This window comes from Sipha flava, unplaced genomic scaffold, assembly GCF_003268045.1.
Source record: "Sipha flava isolate LNK unplaced genomic scaffold, YSA_version1 196_pilon_pilon, whole genome shotgun sequence".
NCBI lineage: Eukaryota > Metazoa > Arthropoda > Insecta > Hemiptera > Aphididae > Sipha > Sipha flava.
In genome coordinates, this window is record NW_020272770.1 from 172,606 (window position 1) to 187,505 (window position 14,900).

General features: G+C 25.8%; 1 protein-coding gene across 3 annotated transcripts in view; it reads left to right on the plus strand.

The window, feature by feature from the left end:
- LOC112681749 (diuretic hormone receptor-like) overlaps window positions 1–1,360 on the plus strand; it is an 80,160-nt gene extending 78,800 nt beyond the window's left edge. For all 3 annotated transcript variants that reach the window (XM_025552052.1, XM_025552053.1, XM_025552054.1), the window contains exon 12: window positions 1,081–1,360. In XM_025552052.1, coding sequence (XP_025407837.1) covers window positions 1,081–1,294 — 214 coding nt within the window. In that variant the 3' untranslated portion in view covers window positions 1,295–1,360. The remainder of the gene's footprint in view (window positions 1–1,080) is intronic.
- Window positions 1,361–14,900: the final 13,540 nt, after the last annotated feature.

The window sequence follows — 14,900 nt, forward strand, 5'->3', positions numbered from 1 at the left end:
AACTACATTAGATCAATTGAATTATTCAATATTAAGTGCTTCGTAGAAAATATTAAATATGCTACTACGTAATAATATCTTTATAATTAAATTCTAGACATTCTATTCGCTCACATTATTAATAATGTATGTAGTAAACTCTTGATAACTTGGAAGTCAAAAGACAAATAAAAAAGTATGTTTATAAAGTAATTTATATGTTATGTATTATAAGTTTTTTTAAAGTATCTATATCAGAGTTTTGTACGAGTTGACGAGTATTAATTTAAAATTTTTAAAATCACATATTTATTTTTTATTGTGATACATTTTTTTGTTTTTTGTCTTTTTCAATAACTTTAAGCAAATTTATTTTTAAACGGGTGATAATGTTATTCATTTTATTAACCAGTGAACCACTACGTTAACGCTGTCATACTCACACGATACATGATTAAACAAACAGACGGCAAAGAGCTAAAACTGAAATCTATTGTATGGAGTTAACAATTGTTGATTGCTAATAGTTCACTAGGCACAATAGTCGAGTCTTACAAAAAGTTAAAAGCGAAAAATAATTGCGGTGATCACATATTTTTAATACTAAATTCGGATGAGAAAATTCGAGATATCAAAGACTTGTCCGATTAATTTTCGAGTTAACAATGTTATTTAAATGGTGAGTGCTATTGTTACTTGAAGATTAATTTTATTTATTCGAGATTTCAAGAATTCCCTGCTATCAATATTCGAGTCATCGAGAATAGACCGCATACATATGTGGATCCCCCCTTCTCATTGAGCTTATTCTTTTTTCTACAATCAATTTTTTCCGTAAACGCACGTTTAATATTCTTAAAAATACGATAGAATTAAATAGTTTATAAGTTTACGGTTTATTCATCGCGATTGAACTGCGGTGTTATAGTTTTAAACATTTATATGCTGTTGTTGGAGTAATTATAGTTGGTATATATGTTTCCCCCCAGGAAAAATCTTAAATACGTCTTTGCACCGTAATGTTGTTCCGAATACAAGAAACAAAAAATAATAATAATAAAACAACGTAATAAAACACTAATTAAACGTTTCAAACCGCAGTGATAAACTGGACCCGAAGGAACTGATGCCTTGGATACCGGTAAACAACGGCAGGTCGGCGTCTTGCGTCAGTAACGGCACGACTACTTCAGCGTTGTCGAACACTAGAGTTCCTCCTGACGCGGCCGTTATCAACTTACTACCGCCGCAGTCGGACCAATGTCGGGATAGCTGTTTCGAACTGGATTTAAATCGAATGCAACCGATACTTTGAACAAACATCTACTTAAACGTTGTTGTTGTTCATATTATTAATATTATTATTATTAAATATATTATTATAATTATTATTCTTAATATTATTAATTTAATTTTTATAATTATCAGAGAGAAAAATATAAGACATATTTTTTTGCTACCGATATTATCGTTTTTTATTCTTTTTGGTTTGTTTTAACCGTATTGAACAAACTGTCATAATATTCTAGTCAAGTGAATGATATTTTTATTCCATTTTATGTACATCTTCGAATAAAATGGTACCAAAATTGTTTATAACAAAAACATTTTTTTTTTATTATTATTATCATGGAGTAGATTTGTTTTTCTTGCCTAATTTATTTGTATTATTGTCAAATCATAGAAGAATTTGAAAAACGCTTTTTCAATTCGATATGATGATGGTTACAATAACTATTTTCGTAAGAACTTCATCGCTATTATTTTGTATTAAAAAAAAAAAAAAAATATGTAATATACAAAATATAGTACATAAGACACAAGAATTAAGGCAATTTGTCATTTTTACATTCATACTATAATAATAGAATCATTCTCCTATAGTGTTGAAAGGATTTTCATTTTAATGCACTTGATGATTAATTTTTAAATTAAAAAAAAACTAAACATTAAACATAAGAAGATAGTTAGTAATAGAAAAAAAAAACTATATATATTACACTATTTTTCTTCTATCTATGGAAATTGCTCCGGGCCACAGAACCACCTGGAAAGTACTGGATGGAAATTTAGTTTATGTAAAAAACATTAGATAAAATTATTATTGGACGATAACATAATGGCATACTGAAAACAAATATATTTTAAAAATAATAAACATAAAGCAGATGAATATCAGGCCCTTCCCCGTCAAAAATAATAAACGTTAAAATGAATTAATACATTTTTAACCGGAAAACTTTTAATCTGTTAAGTTCTATAATGCTCTAATACAATTTCGATAAAATATTAAAATATCTTGAAAGTCTGATGATTAAATGAATAATACTTCTTAAAATATTCCTCTACGAAATGATGAGTATAACTTAAATGGTTATGTATTGAAATATTTGTTAGAAATTTTGATTTCTTAAAATAATTATTATAAAATCTGTTGAAAGTTGAAATTGAGAAAAAGATGTACAAGTGTAGAAACATTTTAATGGAAATAAATTTCACTTCGCTGGGTATCTAAAAAATAAAAATGTTGATATAACTATAGAAATAGTTTTTCCATTTAAATTTTTTATATAACTTTTATCTTCACAAATCAGTTCTGTAATACCTCTGTAAATTTATATTGAAATTTTAAATAAAAATATAAAAAATTTTCTATATGGTATGACATTTGAATTTCAAAAATATTAAAATAACTCGTATTGTTAAATTTTAACTAAATTCACATTGTTCGTGTATAATTATTTAACACTGTGAAAAAACAGGAGAAGTTTGTCTTACCATTTTGACCACTCATTCTACATTTTCACCACTTCCAAAATATAATATATTGGTTATAACTAGGGCTCGGGACTTCTAGGAACTTGCAGGTTTTTAAATAATTATCAAATACATAGCTAAGTAATATATAAATTTGTTTCATAGCAATACAAGTTTATATTTAAAATTTATAGTTGCATATTTTGCATATTTGACCATTTTTCATTTATAAGTGCACATTTGACTATTTTTCATTTTATAAATACATATTTGACAATTATTCATATAAAGGAATAAATTCTTAAATTTTATAAAAAAAAATTATGATTTATTTCTTCAAATATCACGTGACTTGGAACTCAAGGTGTCTTATTGGTGCACTAATTGAATGCATTAAAATAATTAAAACTACAAAAAACGTATACATTCTGCAAAACTTGAAGAATCCGCACAAGCTAAGACTAACTACAAAAAATATCGAACATTTTAAATGGAAAAATGAATCTATGGATGGATTGCCTGCAGATATTAGTAGTAGTGACCTACGATTTTTTAAGTTTGCGCCAATAAGTTCCGTAGACGTGTAACGTTCCTTTTCTAAATATAAAATTATTTTGGCTGATAACAGGCAGTCATTTAAATTTTCCAACTTAAGAAAATATCTTATAGTCCAATGTAATGCTTAAGGTTAGAAGAATTATATTATATTAATTATATAATTATTAATTATAAATATAATTATATTTAAAATAAAAAAAAATTTTTTCAATTTAATTTATTTTTAAAACTATTTTAAGTATTTTTTTTTAGATAAAAACTCAATATAAGATGGAAAAAAATTTGAAAAAAAGAAAAAATTATCTCAGATCATCATACCTATCATATATAAAAATATTATTATAATTTATTACTAGTTAAATTTTTTTATTTTATTAATTATTACAAATATAATTTTTTTAAATACATACTTTAATAGCATATTTATTGATTCTTTAGGGTATATATGCATACATATTTTAAGGTTTTTAAGAGCATGAAGTCCCTAGCCCTAGTTATAACCAACATTTTTTCCATTGTACTACAGCATTTAATTCAAGTTTTATACTTAGAATGAAGTGATAGTTATATATTGGTTACACAAATATATAATTTTTTTTCTTACCATTTAACATTAGGGTCATAAATCAAAATTAAACAAATATTTACATCAGAAATTTGACATAAGACAACACAATAAAATTGTTTTTTTACACCAGTTTTTAATGTTTAAAAGAAATATTTAAAATTTTTTCTTCGATAAAATTTTGATTCTTGGATCTTACGAATTAAAAATTATGTTTAAGATTAATCCTGAATTATATTTTAATCTAGTATTATAACAAATCGGATGATTCGGACAAAGTATTTTTTTTTATAAAAATTTCGTCAAATAATAATCATATTGTTTTCACAGATATATTGATGATTATTAATAATACATATCATTATATTATGACATTGTTAATCCACATCATTGATCATAAATTCATGAATATTGTATTATCGTGTCATAAAAAGTAAATAGGTTAACACGAATTCGCACGCGTACGCATATATTACACACAACTGTAGAAAACGATAATTCATACATGCCTAATTCATTAATAAATAACATTTTATGATAAATATTATTAATTCGGTGATTCTGAATTGAACAATATGATACTTATACAGGCCGTAATGTTCTACAGAATATTTCGAATATAACTAAAAATCTCATAATATGAATCAGAGACCGAATTTTCAGTATCGTATTATGAATACAGAGGATTATTTTTTAAACAACACAATATTTGTTTAAAAACTTACTTTCTTATTTACTCTAATGTAACTTCATTAATTTTGTTCACTAGAGTGAGTATGAAAAATTGTAGGTAGGTACTTCTTATTGGCTATATGACATAAACATCAAAGGTGCAAAAAAGACATATCATCTATTCCTAAACTAATAATTTATAATATATAATTTAAATACTTATATAGAATATATTATATTTTATATAAGTATTTAAAGACATTTAAAATTATCAATAATCGATGAAATATAACATACATAAAAATAAATGAAAATAAATATAATTGTAATACATTGGATGATTGGATTAATCCAATTTTTTTTCACATATTCTAAACGATTTATTTCGCCATACTGGTACTTCGCTCATTTTACAATTATATATTCGTGAGATATCATTAATTTTTTTTTAGGAGCAGATTTTATACATTGTAATAGTACATTTATTACAATATGAACGGAACTAATAATAATAATAAGATAAAATAATAATAGATAAATAATAAGATTGATCTTTTTAATGTCAATGGTATGACTCAGCCGCATTTATAATTTGTATAATCTCTTTACCCGGAATTTCAATCCAAAATTTAGAAGGTTATATATATTAGAATCAATGTATGTTTCTAAAATGTAATTAGTAAATTTGTTAATTGTTTGATCTTCAAATGCGATAGACAAAAAAAAATTGCAAAATCATCAGATACTTCGGTCCACGATGAAAGAAAAGCCAAACAAAAAAAAGGATTTTAGCACTTTAGTACAATACGATAATTGTTTTACTTATCTCATATTGGCGCTTATGTCTTTCACCATTTTCATTGCACAAGCAAACATTTTTAAATAATTCTACAATTCGAATTTTTCAATTACGTTTATGAAAACCTTGCATGCTATGACCGGTAATAAGTACAAATCTTCAGGTCCATAAATTGTTTCGACGAACCGTGCAAATTACCATGTAAAACCGAAAACACTGTTTTGAGATGGCATATAATATTGATGATAACGTCTATTTAAAAATTAATCCGTATTTAACACGATTCACTTGTTTCACACATATTATCCAATACTATTATCAAATAAAATATAATATCATAAAATGACACATTACCATCACTAGGAATAATATTTCGATTATTTCTGCTTCGGGTATCTCACACATATTATTATAAACAGTTAAAGCATGAACGTTTTAAATTGGAACTTTAAACGTTGTATTTTATACTGTACCGATATAGTTGAAACCTTTTATGATTTAATTATTTCATCTCATTACGTTTCACACGCAGTACGAGGACAACGCGACATCATAGTACATCATAGTACGCTTAATTAAAACGCTAACCTGTCCGCTAACGTTTAAAAGATATTAATAAAGTGTTGTAACTCGATCAGAACCTGATTAAAAACTTTACTCGGTTTTTTTTTTTCTATCAGATTTCGATAAAGGAATAACCACAGAGGTTGAAGTAATAATAATATTATATACTTATCCGTCCATCGTCTATAAAATGCACGTGCATTTTTGCATTTGGCCAAACGCTAAAAACTTTATTAAGACATCGAATAATCGTTTGAGCTCTCATCATGAAAGAAAGTCGACACGTGCACATACGATAAATGCGAAAAATGTCACGAGCTGTTATAAATATATTTTGTGGCGGGGGGAGGGGAGTAAAACTTTTCCGATAAACTTCCGATGTATACGGTATTATAATAATATAACGTGTCGTCGACGATAGATATAAAACCACCTCTGTTTATTGTTTACTGCGTGATAATAACACCGCAGAGCTTTTGTTGTTCATCGAACTATAAAATTCGTGGCGACGGTCGCGAACGGATTAAAATGATATTACAATATAATTATTATTGTTATTATTATTATTATTATTATTATTATTATTATTATTATTATTATTGTTATTATTATAATATGATTTGCGCCTTGTATTTCACATCATACGCTTCATTACGTGCATGAATGCAGTGCGTATGTACACTCGTTAGTACTGCAGTTCGTTGGAAAAACACGGTTGCATCAATAATAATCAGGGCTGGCTCAAGGCATAGGCGAGCTAGGCCCCTTAGCAGGGGTGGCATTTTCAAAATTGACTCGTACATTTTTTTTTAATGCTATCGGTGTTTCATAAAAAAAAAAAAAAAAAACATTTAAATTAATTAATTCGTGAAAACCATTTGACTATATAATAAAATAATATTGTATAAAGATATCATATTACTTTACATCAATGCCTATGCTAGGCGTTTTCAATTGTTCAAAAAATATAAATAATCACACGATCACTTCCGCGATTTCCGACAGTCGCGATAGTGATGGGTTTCGAGCAATAACTATAGAAATCTAAGAAGAAAAGTCTTTTTACATAAAATAAAAAATTTAATTTTTTTTACGTAAATATATCACATAAAAAATAGGGGTATGAGTTAAGTTAAAATAAGAGCTACATTTTTTTTAGAGGTGGCAAAATTTGATTTTGCCTAGTGCACTATTTTTCCTTGGGCCGGCCCTGATTATTATAATAATAATAACAGTAGTATTTTGTTAACGACTTACCCGCTGCATCACCATCCCCTTTTAACTGACAGACGCCGCCGCAACCAATATAGTAGTCGGTGACAGATAGTCTGCGGTCCCGCAATCAAATGTTTCACGTCAAAAATAATATGACGAGTGCGGTGTTCGTAGTCATTTTAATTGTGTGCAATCAGCGAAAACGGTAAGGCGGTAAAAAAAAATCTGAAAAGATCACGAGAATCAACAAAACTACTAAAAAAGTAGATATTTATTTGTATTTAAATTCACTATTATTGTAGATATCATTATAAATTACAACTAACTTTGTAAGAACATTTAGTACTTCTGAACAGTTACGAATAGTTCTACATTTAAATATATTTTATTATGTATACAATATGGTAGTAGTAAAATTTTAATTTTCTGATGGATTGTTAATGATGTTATTGATGTTATTGCTAGAACCATGAATTTAATTCAGTAAAAAACCTTAAAAATGCCTATAAAACTTTAAAAAATGCAGTACAGATGCACTTAAAATGTCAAAAAATGCAATAAAAAAAAATGTAATTTAAATACCAAAAAAGAACAAAATTTATAGTATAAAATTCACTTGGAAAGTTTTTAAATGTTCTGAAAATTTGTATTTTATATTCATATTAATATTTATATAACAAACACAAAAATTATTTTATTTATTTAATAAAAGAAGTTTGATAAAAAAAAATATGCAAATGGTGATTTAATTTGAATTAGGAAGTTAGTTGATTCTCTCATCTGTTAAAATACTTGCCTGAAACATTTTTTTTCAAATAAAACCCACTTAATTCGTTAAGTTAATAATCTGTTAACCTACTTAATCTGGAAATTCGTGACTGATATGCCATAAATAACTATTTCACTAATTGCCTTTTCAAATCCTGACAAATCAAACGTTGTAATTACATCTATATACAGCTTGTGTAAAGTATAAATTTTTCGTATATACACTATGTGTAAAATAAAAATTATGCGTGTAAACATGTTAACTGACGAAATTTGATAAAGATACCGGAAAATGCACTAAAAAAATAAAATATGACCTAAAACGACAAACAAATGCAAAATAAAAGATTCATAAATTACTTTGTTGTCACGTGATAAAAATGTTGTGCTTAGAAAGCTATGTTTCACAATGAGCTAAAAAAAGTGCATTTTCCTACAAATGCATAGCCCTAGTTGTTACTATAAATTACAATGTTCAGTATGTTCAACGATTGATCCAAATACATTAACCCAGATGTTATCGTACGTATGAATAGAAGTGATGATTAAAATAGATTAATGTTTTATTATATGAATATTCATTATTTCAACTCGTAATAAATATTAAATTAATTAGAATGTCTGATTATATCATCTTGTAGGATAAGAACAGGAAAAACTTAGATCATAATTAGTGATGTGAGTGCATTCACACATGTGTGACTTATATTTGAATAACTGATTGTACCTAATGTTCAAATAATTTACATCGACTTAGTTAAGTATCTCCCATACAATCCAAAATTGATTGCAAAAAAATCAATACATTTAAATATCACTGTTTGTATTGTATAAATTAATACCGTTGTGCGTGAAAAAGTCTATGAGAAGTGAAAATAATGTGTCATTATGAATTTCTATGAAACCGATTGTTTCTTTTGATTCATTTTTCTCCGGTCGATTATTTGTTCGGTCATTACTCATTTTCAATAATCATGTGCGCGTGTGGGCGCGTGCCAGTAATGGGCAACGGATAGCGGAGTGATGTATGACCGTCGTTTAAGCTAATATACACAGTCAAGATGTGCCGACGCACTTACCGAATTACACTTTTGACATCAAAACATCATTCGTTAAGAAACAGCATAAAATAATTAAATAACGCTAATCTTAAGGATATTTAATAAAACATGATTTACAAAATTACAAAAAAAAACATACCTATTAAATAAAAATGATGTTATAGATAATTAATTTGATTTTTATCCTTAGAAAATATTATTTCCTTTGGGCACGTGAACGATTTTCAAAATCTCGATTACAAAAATTTGGCACTTGACCCAAAAATAGTTTTCCAACCCTGTTTTGTACTAACACCGTCGTCCCACCCACCCCGATAGGCAACCGGTGCAATTGCATTGATTAATAAACCATGTGGGCGTATATTTATGTTTTTTTTGTATGTATATATTTGGAATGTCATTGATTTAATTTAATTCACTCACCGTGAAACGAAGTTTTTTTTTCTTTCATGTACCATGGATCAAATTTTTATATATTTTAATACATGCATAAATCCAGTATAAACTAAATAGTAATCCATTCAGCAATAATTATATATTCACTGTATATCGACCGGTAAAAGGTAAATGAATCTAAGCGTCATAGTGTACACTACGGGACAACCGACAGTTAAATCATTCGGTTTCATAAGCTCTTCTGGCTATCTAATAATGATATATTTAATTTATAAATTCTGTACATTTCTGCATATTTCTTTGCGAACATACATTTTTTAAAAGTAAGGCATAATGAAACTGCACTAATCAATATTGTGTTCTCCAAGGGACAAACACATAGCCCTTGATCTCTATTTCTATCGTTTATTACATTTTACAATTTGAAATCTGTCTTATTTTTTTAATTCGTTTTTCGTGGTGATTGGTTAACCTTATGATATATTAACTAATAATTAAAATAATAATATGTATATATTATACTGATCGAGTTATATTGTATAATATTTGTTATTATTAATTATATTAATTTATTGTTAATATTAAGCCTGAAATAATTGCAATTTTTTTACTTATGTTAATATTAAATTAATTTTCGATTTATTATGACGAAATTATGTTTATGTTAGTTACTTAGGTATAAAACATAATTCATTTTATTAGCAAATTTTTAAATTAATTAAACTTAAATTAAACTAAGATTGACATTAATGCAACTAACGAACTGTTAATAATTTGTTTAGAAGATTCTTAAACTAACAATTTGTTACAATATTACAGCAAAAGAAAATAGACATTGTCTTTCACTAATTTTATGCAAATTAAAATAATTATTTTTATTTGATGCTTAGAATTTTAAATGTTGTCCTCAAAGGTTTTAATGATATTAATAACTGACTAATAACAATAACAATTTTACTATCATACGTAGTATAATTAAATTAGTTAAAAGTAATAATATTAGTATAGTAAATATATTTAAAGTTGGGTACAAATGCCTTTCACCAGTCGATATGATTGATTAATGTATAAACTGTTAAGTTTCGAAAAGGATTTAACGATAATTAAACTACATTTCAGAAGAGCAAAAACCAAATTTTCTTATATTTAGCGTCAGCGCTTTGGTTTTTATTAAATGTTTATGATTAATGTTTTTATATACTTTTTTTTATTCCGTTGTATATCACTTTTATAACCGGACATAAGTTATATTTAAATTATTAATCATGTTAATTATGATAAACTTAATGTTTTTAGCACTTGACTTCGTTATTTTTTTTTTGTATCTGGAGTAAAATGCACTTGTAACGTAATGAAAATTTTAACTATACTAATACTTTTATTTTAAATTAATTCTATTCTAAATTGCCGTTTTAACACTTTAAATTTTCAAAATATCAAATAAACCTTTATTATGAAACATTTTAAATTGCCAATAAAAATGATTAATTCATATTATTTGTATTTAATTAGGATAAACAGAATATCTGGTTTTTTTTTATTATAACAAATAATTATTTTTAAAAATCTTAATAAACTATAAGCACTTATTCAGTTACACTAATGACAGTATATATTTAAGCTTGATTCATTTTAAATTGTTGTAAAAAAATATGTATTATATTTGATATCTAATTAGTTTACAAAAATATAATTTTATATGTTTATTATACATCAACTATCGTTTTAAATGGTCTATGTATGTCTACCCGTAAATTTTTCTATTACCGAAATCGATAAACTAGATATATATTTAATAAATGATCAGAGAAACATTAGCCCTTATGGTGATCGAAATCTTAATTCATTAACTATCCATTGCCTTTAGCATCACTTTCACCAGTAAATACATAATTGGGTAATCATTCGAAAAATTATATATAATAAATATATTATATTAATTATTGACTACACCACCAATGTGATCATAAGTGGAAATTTGGTGAAATAAGTAGGGGGGGCTGAGCATCATTTGCTTATTACACTTATAGATATCCCTGAACGCAATTATTTATTTCAACAAGGCAATTGACAAAGTTTGACAATTTGACATACTCAACAATTTAACCAAAAAAACAATTAGGTGCCTTATCTTAAACATTTTTGGAGTAGTTATTCTGAACAGAAATTATTAATTAATTAAATTAAACAACCAATGCAGTTATTTTTACATATTATTAATATTACATTAATTACGATTGTTCCAAGTCATAGCAATAAGTTTGTAAAATCTTACGAATTTGATTTAATTTTTATCACAGAATATTTTTTTTTAATTCAGTTATTAAAAATGCTTTTTACAATTATAATAATTATTGTATTTTTAGTCACTTAACAATTTTTAGGGCTAGGGGGGGGGGGGCTAAGACCTGTACTTCACATTACTTAGTCTCCTCAAGCCCTCCCCCCCGATTTCCGCCTATGAATGTGATTAATAATGTTACTATCCATGCATTTCGCTTATTTTTACATCGGATGTAAAGTATACTTGTTTCGGAATAATAAATAAAGTGCTAACCTTTCGGACCCAAGATCATGAAACTATGGGTGTTCTAAAACTAACTAGGAGCCTCTACGACAGGTTCATGGACATAATTTATATCATCGTGAAGAAAAATAATGAATTTTATCAATTATAGAAAATAAGATCCCATCGTGCTTTTTAATTTACCAATATCACAGTATTTAAATTTTTGAATAGTTGACGTTTAAGTAGATTTACAAAAATAATTAAAAGATTCGACAAATGGATGCTAATATTTTTATAGGTCAAGGATTAGTACGAGTATTTAACACGCATGAAAATTTAATGGACATTTTGTTGACTAGACTTAGGTTAATACTATATGTGCATTTATATTCTTATATTTATAACAATAGAACAGATTATTGCTAACTAAATAAATTCATTTCAGCTAACCAATTACTTACGAATAGCAGTACAATATATAAGTTATAATTAATTATAAAAATTTTAATTATTGACAATATTTTATTACAGAAACAGTAAATTTATAAAATACTATAAAAATAAATAATTTAGAATGCCAACCAGTGGAATTTACATTAATTCAATTGTACATAGATTTTTATCTATGAATGCATTATTATTAGTAATAATTATAAATTGTATAGTTATTGTAATTTATTACTTTATACATTTGGTGTATATGAATATGTACGGACATTGAAGATATATTAAAAGGAATAACATATCAAAAAATATTCATTTCATGAGAAGTCATCTCAAACGTGAGAAACAGACAACATTTCCGTGGTTACATTTACTATGGAAAATCATTATTTATAGGTAATGTTTAAATTTAAATTTAGTACGAAATTAATATCTATTTCACTACACCGTTGTGTTCTGAAATTATTAGTGCGATTATATCCAATTGCAAATATTTAAGCTAACTAATTTAATTTAACTAACATTTTTTTGCTTTATAAAATCTCAAGTGTAGGTAAGTATACTTTTATTTGTGTACTAATAATTTTAACAAATTTAGTATAATAAAGTTGTAATTTATTTAATTGATTGATTTCATTTACTACAAACGCCTTACTAAAAAAAAGTTTAAGAATTTTTAATAAATGTCTTAAATAAAATATCATATTTTAAAATACTAAAATTTACGTCATATGTTTTTAAAACGTTTTTCCTATGTTTCCCTAAGTAATTGTATAGTTGTACTCAATAACCAAAAACACAATAACTTTCAAAAAAAGATTTAAAAAAAAATCAAACATTTAATTATATTAAATAATTTAAGAAACACAACAATAATAATCTATTAACAAAAAAATTTCGTTTATTTCAGTTCTATACTAAAGAAAATATATAATAAAGAAATTATGAAGACATATTTTTAGTTTGATATAAATTAAGTTAAAATGTATTTCAAAATAATTTAATTCAGATTATTTGACCTTATATAAAACAATTTAATATTCATTAAAAATTGAACAGATGACTTTCGTCTGCTATAATAATAAGCTCTAAAAGTTGAATCACGTGAATGTATAACTTTGTTATACATTATACTTTGTTATAATGCGTGGGTAGGAATAAGAGTAATATATCCAAGTTAATGAAACAAGCAAATAAATAATTTACGTTTGATCATGTTAAAAAAATCAACCATTAAAAATGTATACCATTATTTAATCATATTTAAATGATTTTTTTTTTAAAATGCCATGAAATATTATCTTATTAACATAGGATTTAATATTGTAAGTATAGATCATTGTTTACACAAAATTTGAGGTAGAAACAATTAAAAATGTAATGCAATCAACGTTGAAACAATACTGGCTTTCTAAATAAATTAAAAATATTCAACTGAGTACCTTGAATTCATGTTTCGATCAGGGCTTTCCACCCGCATTAACCCGAACCCGTAACACCCCTAAAAACCCTAAAAAAATCAAACACCCAAAACCCATATAACCCGAATGATTTTTTTTTTTTTTAAACATCCGAATTAACCAAAACCCGAATAAAATATTGGTTTTAACCTGAAACCCGAATAATTTTTTATTTTACAATCTTTATGTGACATCATTTTGTATGTATTTTTTGTGGTTATTTCAATTTTGTCATTAGTTGTTTAATAGTAAAATTATTATTCGATATTATTATACACTTAACAATTTTTAGAGCTAGGGGGCTAAGACTTGTACTTTATATTTCTGGGGGGGCTTAGTCCCCATAAGCCACTCCCCGATTTCCGCCTATGCCACACACATAAACGCAGAATACAAAATAGTTTGTTTTTTGTCACATACGATTATTATTATAATTTTTTGCGTGCAAAGCCTTGGTTTCGATGTTATTTGAATACTGAAATAAAAAGAAAACCAACATTTTAAATTGAGTATTATTTTAATAGTCTTAAATTATGATTCCTTTCGATGAAATACTAAATAAAAATATAGATTTTACATCCGAATGTATGGTCTAAGCATTTAAATATTTTGTAATGAATTTTTAGGAAATATAATCTGAAAATCATAATTTCTTCATTATACCATTCTGCATTCACAGATCTTGAAAAATAAACTATATAAGCCATAAATACTAATTATTCCTGCTTTTTTTTTTATAAATATATTTTTTTAATTACACGGGCTGATTTTTTTCTCACAATAAGTGTAAGTGATGATCATTCATAATTAAATAACTCAAAATATAGATTGATAAAAATTAAGTAAAAAAAAAACTAATTATTTATAATTCAAGTTGAGGCTGCAAGCTGAAAAAAGTAGCCAAATCAATAATGAGACTTCATGACATAAAGTTACTTGCATTTAAATTGAGCAGTATTATACAGCCCAAGTCAAGTTCATGATGTGTGATTTATTATTTATCTTGATTCCAAATTTGCAACTTCAATATTCCAACCCGAAAGTGTATACAAAATGTAAACTAGGTTGTGTTATATAATTATTTCGTGAATGTTGTAAGTAAATTTGCAAATATACAAATTATATAAGAAGCACTACGATTTGCAGAGAGGAT